This window comes from Halichoerus grypus, chromosome 14 (assembly GCF_964656455.1).
Source record: "Halichoerus grypus chromosome 14, mHalGry1.hap1.1, whole genome shotgun sequence".
NCBI classification, from domain to species: domain Eukaryota; kingdom Metazoa; phylum Chordata; class Mammalia; order Carnivora; family Phocidae; genus Halichoerus; species Halichoerus grypus.
Genome location: NC_135725.1, coordinates 82143979 through 82157386, shown reverse-complemented (window position 1 = coordinate 82157386; position 13408 = coordinate 82143979). Strand labels below are relative to the sequence as shown.

At 40.2% G+C, this 13408-nt stretch overlaps 1 protein-coding gene and 1 pseudogene across 1 annotated transcript; one reads left to right on the top strand and one right to left on the bottom strand.

Annotated features, from left to right (window-relative positions):
- Positions 1-3041: 3041 nt before the first annotated feature.
- Positions 3042-4066, bottom strand: LOC118545522 (olfactory receptor 1L6). The gene has a single exon (XM_036107851.2). The coding sequence runs from the start codon at positions 3972-3974 to the stop codon at positions 3042-3044; it is 933 nt and encodes a 310-aa protein (XP_035963744.1). The 5' UTR covers positions 3975-4066.
- A 724-nt stretch (positions 4067-4790) lies between these two features.
- Positions 4791-5263, top strand: LOC118545523 (mitochondrial import inner membrane translocase subunit Tim9 pseudogene; annotated as a pseudogene).
- Positions 5264-13408: the final 8145 nt, after the last annotated feature.

Here is a 13408-nt window from a genome sequence, read left to right as displayed (position 1 = left end):
GGTTTGTCTCCCTCTCTGATTTCATCTTGTTTTATTCCCCCCCTTTGTACTTTCATATGAATTTTAGGATTCCTTTATTTATTGCTGTATATGCCATTGGGATTTTAGGATTTTAATAGGGATTGAATTGAATCTGTAGATCACTTTGGTTAGAATGGTATTTTAATGGGGCACCCAAGTGGCTCAGTCAGTTAAATATCTGCCTTTAGCTTGGGTCATGATCTCAGGGTCCTAGGATCAAGCCCCTCATTAGGCTCCCTGCCCGATGGGGAGTCTGCTTCTCTCTCTGTCTCTCCCCCTTGCTCATGCTTGCATGCTCTCTCTCTCTATCTCAAAAAAAAAAAAAAAAAAAAGGAATGGTATTTTAACAATACTTATCCTTCTAATCCATAAACAGATGATATTTTGCCATATATTTGGGACCTTCTTTAACTTCTTTCATCAAATGTTTTTGTTTCCATTATTTAAGTCTTTCACCTTCTTAATTGAATTTATTCATAAGTAATTTATTCTTTCTGATGCTACTGGTGAGGTAGTTTACTTATTTCCTTTCAGACTGTTCATCGTGAATGTGCAGACTCACAACTGAATCCTTAACCCACACCAGTCTTCTTTCCATTTCTCCACTGCAGCTTCATTAACAATGTCACCAAAGACCTTCATGTCATTAAAGTCAATGGACAGTCTTCCAGGCTTATTTCGCTTAAACTGTTCATATTTTAATGTTGGTTAATAGTCACCGCCTCTTGAAACTTCTATTCTTGGATGATACAACTACTCCTTTTCTGTCCTCTTTGCTAATACGTTCTCTATCAGACTCTTCGATGTCAGAAATACTCAGCACTCTTCTCCTCAGCATTCATGTTTCACACCCCTCCTAGTGTATGTTACTTACTCTGATCAACAGGCAAAATATGTTCAAGAAGTAATTTTTCTTAGCTCAGGATTGTGTAAAATCTCCAACATTTTCTTTTTTTTCTTTTCTTTTTTTTAAAGATTTCATTTATTTATTTATTTGAGAGAGAGAGAATGAGAGACAGAGAGCATGAGAGGGAAGAGGGTCAGAGGGAGAAGCAGACCCCCCGCCGAGCAGGGAGCCTGATGCGGGACTCGATCCCAGGACTCCAGGACCATGACCCGAGCCAAAGGCAGTTGCTCAACCAACTGAGCCACCCAGGCGCCCCTCCAACACTTTCATATATGTAATGAGCTTGCAGTAGAAGGACCCAATACATTTCCCTTCACAGTTTCCTCATCACACGACATGCTTCTAGAATTATTCCACTGTTGTGTCACCAGCCTCACAGGTTATCTGTCTATATGGTGGGAGGAGGAGCTGCCAAGGGGTTTCCTGGTCTGTTCCCAGGGGCCACGTAGAAGCTCTTCACCTGACTGGGCGGGGTGTTCAGAAGGCCTGCTTAGACCTTTGCTCTGACTATATGTACTTTCAGAAGGGATTTATTTCATTCTCACTGTTGTTCATTAGCAAATTTCCAAGTTCACGCTAGCCTCCTTTGTTTGGATAGCAAAACTTTGATTAAAGTTTTTCAATAGTACCTGCCAACATCAGCTCACCCTTCTGAAGGGTGGCAGGCTATCTTGTGGAAAGTGCTGTCTATTCTGACAGAGACAGCACTCGAGCTGTGACTGAGAAGGTTAGGACTAACCTGGGGGACAGATATGTAACACTTTAACCACAACGTATATCTCATGGTCCCTCTTTTTTCTTTTTTAAAAGATTTGGTTTATTTATTTGAGAGAGAGAGAGAGAGCACAAGCAGGTGGAGGGGCAGAGGGAGGGGGAGAAGAAGACTCCCTGCTGAGCAGGGAGCCCAATGTGGGGCTTGATCCCTGGACTTGGAGATCATGACCTGAGCTGAAGGCAGACACTTAACCAACTGAGCCACCCAGGTGCCCCTCATTGTCTGTTGTTATCTAGAATTCCCTTTAGTGTGAACTTTAGGGAGGTTACTTGCTGACATAAGTTGTGGCCACAAGTGCTGTGAGTCACATCTAGACCATTGTATTAAATGCCAGTGCAAAATCTTCAAGAGGTTTCGTCAGCTTCTGAGAGAGTGATGATTAGTGTTTACAATGGTGTCTGCTCCATCAGCTTTGGTCCCTGAGTGTTTAAAGTGAGTAGCACTCTATGCTTTTCAATGGTGAACATGCAGTGTCAATATGAAATAAATCTTCGGTTTCAAGGTCCAATGATTTTGACATTGTTTGTTTCCTCAGCACAACCTAGCTTATCCTGACTGACATGCATTGCTTTTTTCCAGGATATAAAGGGCATTTCAATGAGGATCATGGCCATGTGGACAAAGGTAGAAGCAAGGGGGAAGGGAAAAGAAGTCAAGTGCTGAGAATTCACTGTGATGACACCTTGGTGTTGGGGCGGGTACTACATCTGCTTTGTAGATTCTTCCATCTTTCCAGCCTTATCGTCTCTGTTCTCAAACTGAACAAGCCTCATAGGACTCTCCATTGTCCCTCAAACACATTCCAGTGTTTCTTGCTTCTTCCTCTTTGGGTGGGTCCCACTATTTGGAATGTTCTGCCCATTTCCTGCTGTACTGAACTTTCATCTGTCAAAATCAGTCCATCCTTTAGGATAACCTTAGGTCATTATTCCAAGAAGTCTTTCCCAATTCCCTACTGAAGTCATGTAACTTCTTACACTCAAAGCGAAGAAAGGACTTTGTACTTTCTTGAGTATTACCCAAAGTCAAACCCATGGAGGAGGTATTTGGAGATAGCTTTATTCCACTTCAGGATAGCTTTATTTATATAGGTGGCAGAAACAGTTTTCCTGAAATGTGGATTCCTAGCAGCACTTGGCCTGGGATTGTACATGTAATTGGTCAAGGTCACTGATAGAAACTAAGTGTTCTAGCTTCTAGGTCAGGGCTCTTATTGCTTTCCATCACGACCTTCTTCAACCTGTTTGGGCACCATGTAAAAAATGGGTAGGAGGGAAAGGTAATGTGATCACCTCTTAGGTCATCTCCCAATTAAGGTATTCCATCTATATGTTCTTTCTATGAGTGAATTCTGTCCCTTAATTTTCTCAAACCCCTCTTCATGTCTTTGTTCCTCAGGCTATAGATGAAGGGGTTCAGCATGGGTGTCACTACTGTGTACATGACTGTGGCTACCCGGTCCTTCACCACTGAGTACATGGACAGGGGCCTAAAATAGACATAGATGACACTCCCATAGAACAAGGCCACTACAGTGAGGTGGGAGCCACAGGTAGAGAAGGCCTTCCACTTGCCAGCTGCAGAGGGAATTCTGAGCACAGTGATGATGATTCGCAGGTAGGAGAAGAGGATGCACAGGAAGGGGGTCGCGATGACAGCCAGGGTCTCGGTCATGACCACTATCTGGCTGGAGGATGTGTCAGAGCAGGATAGCTTTAGCACAGGCTGGGTATCACAAAAGAAGTGCTTAATGACATGGGAGGCACAGAAGGATAGGCGGGACATGAGTAGCACCCGGAGCAGGGAGTGCAGGTGGGAGATGGTGCAAGAACCCAGCAGCATGAGGAGGCAATGCCGTGGGTTCATGACCGTATCATAGTGGAAAGGGTTGCAGATGGCTACCAGCCGGTCTATGGCCATAGAGGCCAGCAGGTAACTGTCAGTATTCGCAAAGGCCATGAAGAAGTACATCTGGACCAGGCATCCCACGAAGGAGATAGCCTTGGTCTCTGATGGTAAATTTGCCAGCATCTTGGGCACAATGACTGTTGTGAAGCAGATATCCATGAAGGACAGGTTGCTGAGGAAAAAGTACATAGGGGTATGGAGTCGGGAGTCAGAGTGGATGGCCAGGATGATCAGTATATTGCCCGTGACAGTGACCATGTACATGATGAGGAAGATGGCAAAGAGTGGTTTTTGTAGCTGAGGGTTGGAAGAGATGCCCAGGAGGATAAAGCCGGAGTTGCTGCTGTAGTTCTTTGCCTCCATGTCTGTGCCTTTGTGGGCAGGGTGTGGAGAAGCAGTTGGAGAGATGTGAAGGGCAATTTCATCAAGTCAGCTTCTTCCCTAATCTCCAGGTTATAAAAAAGCCCATTGATATTTCTTCTGATTTTAAAGAATATTTACTTCAAGACATTCTAGAAAAAGAGGGAGTAAAATCTGGTAAGAGAAAAATAAGAAAATTCCAAGATGCTTTCTACATGAGAAACTAATATTTTCTCATGTGTCCTTAGGTAATTCTTTTTTTTTTTGGAAATTCTGTTAGTGTAATTTGTCTGAGTTTTCTCAATTCTCTTTCCAAATATTCTTTTTAGGTCGTTCCTTGAGCAACTCCTTAGATTTTTTTTTTTTCTTCTTCGTCCAGGGGATGGCTTTATATACATGAGCTATTTTGACTAAAAAACTATGAAGCTCTCATTCTAAACATTTATATTTACCAGAATAGAAAACTTTGAATGTAAACATCCCATTCCACCAGTTAGGGAAAAGACAAGGCAAGGATGGCTTCTTTTACCACTATTAAACTATAGTGCTCAGATGGTAGTGTAAGCCAGTGAAAAAACAAAATTAATGAAATAGGCATAACATTTACCTTGTCATTATTTTTAGTTGGCTTGTTTGGCTATCTAAAAAAAAATCCAAGGTACTCATCTGAGAACTTTTAAACCTATAAAGATTTATCACAGTGGCCAGATATAAGATACCATGCAAATATAAATATTATCCTGTAGTAGAAAAATATAATGGAGTAAAAGGTTTCAATTGGCAATGGCAAGAAGGTCTAACCATCCGATGACTGCAGCGCCTGCCCTGATCCAGACCCTCTGTCCCTACATCTACTGGTAGTGCAGCCCCCCCAGCCTCGCACTGGTGTAGGATGTGAGAGTCTATGCTCCAGTAAGAAATCAGGCCTCAGTGGAGACATTCAAGCAAAGGTTGGAGAACTAATTCTCCAGAACAACAAGGAAAGTCATGCATCAGGAAAGGTATAAACATACCAAAAGCATATGGCAGCACAAATACCAGAATCTGATCAGACCAAACAGTTTAAGGAATTTCTTGGAACCTACAGTCAACTTACAGAAACCTGCTATTTGAACTCTGTTGAAGACTTCACAACAAGAGAAGTAAAACCCGAGGAGACCACCTGTTCAGAACATCGCTGACAGAAATACTTAAAAATGACACAAAGTATATCCATGAGATTTCAGGAATATCAAATTTAGCTGAAGGAGGCCCTGGCAACCAAAGCAGGACCCCTTGGCCAATCAGGATAGAGAAATCCTGATGGATGGACTTTTGACGAAAGAATGCCAGCAGCTGTTGTGATGAAAAACAGGATTCATCTGCTAGATTCTTCCTCCTTCCCTCTCTGCCCCTCCCCACTTGTGCATTCTCTCTCTCTCTCAAATAAATAAAAATCTTAAAAAAACAAACAAACCATTGTTTCTTCCAAAAAAAAAAGTCTAAAATCTACTTAGCAATAAATCTGATAGAAAAAAGTAAAAAGAGATGAGAATGATCTCTCTGAAGAAAGTGTAACAGAACACAAAAGGATGTCTGAACAAATGGAGATACTGTACTTCTATAAAGGGAAGATTCAATTTAAAAGTGCCAATTCTGAGATTGCACATGTAAGTGATATTATACAGTAGATGTCTTTCTCTGTCTGTTTAGCATGATGCCCACAAGTTCCATCCAAGTTGCAATTGGCAGGATTTCCTTCTTTTTATTGCTGAATCTAAAAAAGACAGTCATGGAAACAGAGTACAGTTATGGTTGCCAGAGGCTAGGATGGGAGAAATGGGGACATGTCGAACAGAAGGTACAAATTTCCATTTGTAAGGTCAGTAAGTTCTGGAAATCTAATGTAAAGTGTGGTGACAAAAGTTAGTAATATTGTTTTATATACTTGATATTTGCTAAGACAGTAGATATTTATTATTTATTTTAATTGAGATATAATTGATATGACATTGTGTAAACTTAAGCTGTAAAATGTGTTCATTTGATGCATTTAAGTTACAGTATGATTACCAGCATAGCATTAGCTGTCACCTCTATCACACCACGTAATTGTCATTTCTTTTTTGTGATGGGAACAATTAAAATCTACCACTCTTAGAAACTGAGAGGTTGGGGCGCCTGGGTGGCTCAGTTGGTTAAGCAACTGCCTTCGGCTCAGGTCATGATCCTGGAATCCCGGGATCGAGTCCCGCATCGGGCTCCCTGCTCAGCGGGGAGCCTGCTTCTCCCTCTGACCCTCCCCCCTCTCATGTGCTCTCTCTCATTCTCGCTCTCTCAAATAAATAAATCTTTAAAAAAAAAAAAAAAAAGAAACTGAGAGGTTTATATATAATTCATTATTGTTGTCTGTAATCATTATGCTGCATGTTAAATCTTCAGGATTTATTCATTTACTGGTTGCGAGTTTGTACCTTTAAGCATCTCACCGATTCCCCCACTCTCCCAGCCCCTCCTGACCAACATTCAGTTTGAGAGAGTAGTTCTTAGATGTTCTTGTAAAAGAACCAGACATGGTGATTATGTGAGGCGGAGGAGATATTAACTAACCATACTGTGGGAATCATTGCACAACATGTGTCAAATCGTCATGTTGTAGACCTTTAACTAACACAGTGTTATATATGTCAATTATATCTCAATAAAGCTGTAAGAAAAGTCTTCTGGAATTAATGAAATTTAGTGCACCTGTGATAATACCCCAAGAGCATTTCTTTACTCAAGGGCATTTTTAAAAAAGATTTTATTTATTTATTTGAGAGAGAGAGGCAGAGATAGCGACAGAGATAGCAAGAGCACGAGCGGGGAGGAAAGGGAGAAACAGGCTACCTGCTGAGGAGGGAGCCCGATGCTGGGCTCCATCCCAGGACTCTGGGATCATGACCCGAGCCAAAGGCAGACGCTTAACCGACTGAGCCACCCAGATGCCCTCCCAAGGACATTTTTAATAGGACTTGAGAAGGTCATTCTAAAATTCATCTAGAGGAATAAATAGCCTGGGAAAGACAATTTTGAAAAAAAAATTAGAATGACAGAGTTTTTCTTTTCTTTAGAGAGCAAGAGAGAGTGGGGGAGGGGCAGAGGGAGAGGGAGAAAGAGAATCTTAAGCAGGCTCCATGCCCAGCACTAAGCCTGATGTAGGGCTCAGTCTCATGACCCTGAGATCATGACATGAGCCGAAATCAAGAGTTGGATGCTCAATTGACTGAGCCACCCAGGCGCCCCAACAGAGTTTTTCTAACCAAAAATCAAAGTATGTAATAATGAAAAAAAAAAATACGATAATCGTACACAGAGAGAAAAACCAATTAATGAACCAACATAAAGAATGCTATATGCCTATATTTATACATGTATATGGATCTTAATCAATAGACGTGCAAAACCTTTGTAAAAAATAAGGCTAGATTTTTTTCTAACCCACATAGAAACAAAATCCATATGAACAAACTAGAAGTAAAAAATCCAAATCATAAAGTATTAGCCAAAAATAAAGGGCATATTTATATGGTCTCAAGATGTGGATGCCATTCCAATTGAGAAAAAAATGTAGAGGCAAGAATGACAAAACACTGTACTCAAAAATGTGAAAATGACACCAAAAGAGATCATAAGTAAAACTAAAATATTAACTATGGACTCAAAGAAAATATCTACAATACATTTACCAAAGAAAACATACCAACCTAGCTGGTAATCAAAAAATGTAAATTAGACTGAAACACAATTTTTACTCATCGGATTGTCAATAAATTTTTTTGGCAATATTCAAAAGGAAAAAGACCTTCATATACACTGGTAATGAGAGGATAATCAGTATAGGCTTTTTGGCAGTCTCTGTCAGAATCAAAAATCTGCATCTCTTTGTCTAGTAATTCCACTCATAAAAATCCATCCTTTAAAAATATTCATTTATGTGTAGCACAAAGATACATACACACATATTTGTAGCATTACTCGTAGTACCAGATTAAAAGAAAAGAACAAACAAAACCAACATAGGAAACAACCTAAATATCCACAAATTATTAAAACAATTAATAGTGCATTCTCATTACTCAATAGCACCCATCCTCTAATGAAATAAGATTGCTAATGATAGTCAACGTTTATTAGTACTCAGTATATTCCACCCTGAGGTAAGTGCTTTTCATGTATTTTATGATTTTATTTTCCCCAAATCCTAGATAGGCACCATTATTATCCTTCTTTTCTTTTCATTTTTTATTAGTTTCAGAGGTAGAATTTAGTGATTCATCAGTTGCATATTAACACCCAGCGCTCATTACATCAAGTGTCCTCCTTACTGCCCGTCACCCAGTTACCCCATACCCCATCTACCTCCCCTCCAGCAACCCTCAGTTCGTTTCCTAGAGTTCAGCATCTCTTATGGTTTGCCTTCCTCTCAATTTTAATCTTATTTTCTTTTTCCTTCCCTTCCCCTATGCTCAGCTGTTTTGTTTCTTAAATTCCACATATGAGTGAAATCATATCGTATTTGTCTTTCTCTCACTGACTTATTTTGCTTAGCATAATACCCTTATTTTCAATAAAAAAATATTTAGCAAAGTAATTTCCCAGATCCCACAGTTAGTAAGTGGTAGAGTTGGGATTTTAATTCAAGCAGTCTGATGGCAGAGCAGAAGGTACTGATTGCTAAGCTATATTTTCAAGGTGATACTGCTGTCCATGACATTTTGTTAAGTGATAAAAGCAAGTTGCAGAGCAATGCGTATAGAATAATTCCATTTTCTGCAAAGAAGTATATCTCCTTTATATTTGTGTTTGTTGTTGTGGTGTGTGTGTTTATGTGTATGTAGTTGCCTTCTGAAGCGAGATTGTAGGGATGGAGTGAGGAATTCCTTCCATATTTAACTTTGTATATAGATATGTCCTCTTAGGGATCCCACAGGGCTCTTTCCTGGCGTGGTTTTTCTCTTTTCAGTTCTCTAAAATCTCTCCTTCATGCCTAGTGTTCACTCCTATATCAGATTAGAATTTTACCCAGCCATTTCCAGCTGTTAAATTCTAGATTCCAAGGCAAGTTGACATTGGAAATATGCCCCCTGGAATTCCTTTTTTGTAAATAATTGTCTTCTGTCCATTTCATTCCTATTTTGTAAATAGTTGTCTTTGGTATCCATATGATGGACCAGAAGTGCTTAGAGTGGGACTTTTGCAGAAACCCAGTCTCTTGTGTCCCTCTGCTGAGCTGGTAGTGCGTCACCCAGATGTCTCCTATGGGAGACACCTACTTCATTGCAGCCCTTCCCGGGGATATCCTCAGTCAGGATGGTAGTGTAATACAATACAATACAATAGCAATGACACAGTGCTTATGTGTACCAGATACTGCTCTAGGAATTCTACGTACATTAAGTCCGTTAGTTCTTCACAATACCCCATTTTACAGATAATGAAAGCGAGGCACAAGGAACTGAAGTGACTTGCCTAAGTCCACACAGCTAGAAGGTAGAGTCCAGCTTGAGAATATGTGCTCTTATCCCCTGCATTACGCTAGCTTTCTTGTTCCTTTGTCTCCTGTGTTTGAGATAGAGGAGAGAAGATAGGATAAGGAAAAGGGAGGAAGATCATATGAAGAGGTTGATCCAACCCAGTCTCTGTTCCCAAAGAGCCCTCAGCCTGCCTACCTGTGGGCCTGACAGAGGAGATTCAGGATCCTGACCAGGCTAGGGGGCCTGCCAGGGAGTTAAGATCAGGCTCCGAATCTGTGAGGGAGCAGGCCAGGGCAAGTGCAGATCTACTTTCAGAAAAGTGCTGTCTCTTCTTTTTACCTACAGTGGGTGTTGGTGATGGAAAGGGAGACCCAGGGGCCTCTCCTCTGAATGCCAGAGCCCTGGGGGCATTGGCCCTGTGGTCTTCCCAGGAGAGAAGAACATTACTGATGTCCTCACTGAGTTCTATGCTCTGAGCCTTGGGGAAACTGGGCTCTAGAGGTGTAGCCTCATAACCCCAGGAAGGGAATTAGGGCCATGCAGCAACAGGGGTGGAGGTTTTCATGCACATGTATGTGACGTATGTACATGAACATGTGAGTTCATGCATTCATGCATGCTCTCTGTTTATGCATGTGCTCCTTGTGCATGTCTTTGTGTCGGCTTATGTGTGCCTACCTGGAAGGAGAGGTGATGGCGTCTGACATCTCTGAAGTTCTGTGTCTGCAGGCATGACTATATCTAGGTGCAGGTGTAGCGTTCCGGGGAAAGGATTAAGATATGGGTTCTGGAGCCAGTTGGAATAGATTCAGATGCTGGCTCTGCCTCCTACAGGCTGTGTAGCTTTTGCAATACTTAACTTTTTTGAGCCTCAGTGTGTGTGTGTGTGTGTGTGTGTGTGTGTGTGTTGTGTGTGTGTGTGTGTGTGGTTTTTGTTTGCCTTTCTTAAACATTTTATTGCTTCAGTTTCTTAAAGCAGACATCCCAGTTTCACTAATTACTAAATGGGGGAACTTCGGCAAGTTGTTTAGCTTCACTAAACCACATTGTCCTCATCTATAAATGCTTAGCAATCACAACTTTATTTTCTTTATCTTTTCCCTTTAATAGTCTTGATTTTTTTTAGAGCAGTTATAAGTTCACAGCAAAATTGGTCACATGGTCCAGAGAGTTCCCACATAGCCACAGCCCCCACACATGCACGAAACCCCCTGATTATCGACATCCCCACTAGAATGCTACACTTGTCATAATTGATGAACCCCACTGACACATCATCATCACTCAAATCCATAGTTTACATTAGGGTTCACTCTTGGTGTTGTACATTTTGACAAATGTCTATTGACAACATTATAGTATCATAGAGAATAATTTCACTGGCCCTGAAGTCCTTGGTGTTCCACCCGTTCATCCCTCCCTCCCACCGATGCCCTGGTATCCACCGATCTTTTACTGTCTCCATAGTTTTTCCTTTTCCAGAATGCCATGTATTGGAATCCTATAGCATGTAGCTTTTTCAGATTGGCTTCTTTCATTTAGTAATATGCATTTAAGTTTTCTCCATGTGTTTTCCAGTCTTAATAGCTCTTTTTTTTGTACTGAATAATATTTAATTGTCTGGATATATCACTGTTTATTTATCCACTCACTTACTGAAGGAAGGACAGTAGCAACATCATACTTGGTGCTTCCAAGTTTGGCAGTTGTGAATAAAGGTACTACCAACATCCATAGATAGGGTTTTGTGTGGATATAAGTGTTCAACTCCTTTAGGTTAATTCCAAGGAGTGTGTTTGCTGGATCATATAGTAAGAATATGTTTAGTTCTGTAAGAAACTGCCAGACTGTCTGTACATTTTGAACTTCCACCAGTAATGAATGAGAATTCTTGTTGCTCTACATTTTTGTCAGCATTTGGTATTGTCAGTGTTTTGAATTTTGGCCATTCTAATGGATGTGTTGTGGTATCATACTGTGGTTTTATTTTGCATTTCCCTGATGACATGTTTCCTTTGCTTATTTTCTATCTGTATCTTCTTTGGTGAGGTGGCTTTAAAGTCCTTGTCTTATTTTATTAGGGTATTTATTTTCTTATTGCCAAGTTTTTGAAAAAGAATCTTTTGATACATATCTCAGCCTCAGGGAGCACAGAGCAGGGTGCCCAAGGGTGGAGAGAAGGGTAAATGGACAAATGGAAGCTTTCCATCACAACCCCATCTGGCGACCAGAATGATCTATATAAATTAGGAACAACTTCGTAATTATTTGGTTACTTCTCTGATCTACATCCTTCAAAGTGTCCCCTTGGTGACAGCCCGTGTTTTCCAAGTGGTTTGTCATGATATGTAATTATACAGAAATAACATGGAGTAATGTCAATTTTACTCATTTTTTAAGAGGGAGAAGAACAGCATTGTTCTATATTTATGGCATGGAATGAGAGCTTTGCTTGAATCTTAGCGATAGAACATATATAACCTGAATGTTTACAAGTTCTTCTTCATCCTTCAGGAGAGTTGCTTCTCCCTTGAAAACTCAGCTTTCACAGGGTGATACATGGAAGTGTTCAATTAGTCTATTGTACACCTGAAGCTAATATAACACTGTATGTTAACTAACTGGAATCAAGATAAAAACTTAAAAAAAAAGAAAAGTCAGCTGTCCTGGGCCATGCCCCCATGCTCAAGACAGAATATCCTTGCTTGTCTTCCTGTGAGCTTATCTCTGCTACTGCTGTTTGCTCTGATTTGTTTCATTGCAAAGTTTGATTAGATCCTCTCTCATTATTTCTCAAAACACACAATGCTCAAGGCTGTGTCTACCAAGACTTGAAGCTAACACAAAGAGGTAACAGTGGAGAAAACTATAAAATTAGGTGGCTGATCTTACTGTCCCTAGATGCCATTGGCTGTGTACTCTTTTTTAAGGGGCTCCCCTTCTGATCTTTTCTTCCCTTATCCTGGCAGCATAATCTTATGGCAAATTTATCTCTCCCAGAGGAAAGTCCCCCTTTCTATGTTCTCATTTTCCCAAGTTCAAGTCCCTAACAACATACTTCTGGACACACCCGAGGACTGTAGGGCTGCCAGACTTAGCAACTCTATGAGGAACTAATATCAATAATCTTCCCAGAGATGGTACCATCCAATGAAGACAGTCATTTACGCTTGTAACAAAATGCATGCTATCCCAATCTGAAACTCTACAATGATAATATCCTGGCTTAGGGCCTCCTCCAGAACAGTGAAAAGGTATTTTGTTTACAATTTTGTGATACAAAAAAAATCTCACTAGGAATGATCTCTTCCCAAAGAAAACTGACAGCAAAAACCCATAAGGAGTAGGTAGTAGAGGGTGACCAGTTGGTCACATAATCCATATTCCTGGATGGTAAGATAATGTAGTAAAAATGTCAGTTTCCCCAAATTAATACATATATTCAGTAGACTCACAAAATTCTAACAGGGTTCTTTATAGAATATGTCAAGTCTACTCTAAAACTTGTTAATGAAAGAAAATGTGTAAAAGTAACAATATAATTTTGAAAACAAAGCAAAATAACGATGATGGGTTTGTCTTCCCAGTTAGAAAAACATACAACAAAGCTTTGCTAGTTACAACAGCATAGTATTGGTATAAGAATGTAAAATCCAGCTGATGGAGCAGAGTAGAATCCAGAAATAGACCTAACTAAAAAGGTACTTAGCCTTTTTGGATGTGGGAGGAAAGAAAATTGTGGGACAAATGTGTATTCAATTAAAAGATAAATTTAATAAATTTAGATCTTGACATTATACCATATGTGAAAATAAATTCCAAACAAAGAGGCAACCCACAGAATGGGAGAAGATATTTGCAAATGACACTACAGATAAAGGGCTGGTATCCAAGATCTATAAAGAACTTCTCAAACTCAACACCCCAAAAACAAATAATCAA

Coding starts and splice junctions, on each gene's coding strand:
- LOC118545522 (XM_036107851.2), bottom strand. CDS start 3,974: ATGGAGGCAAAGAACTACAGCAGCAACTCCGGCTTTATCCTCCTGGGC.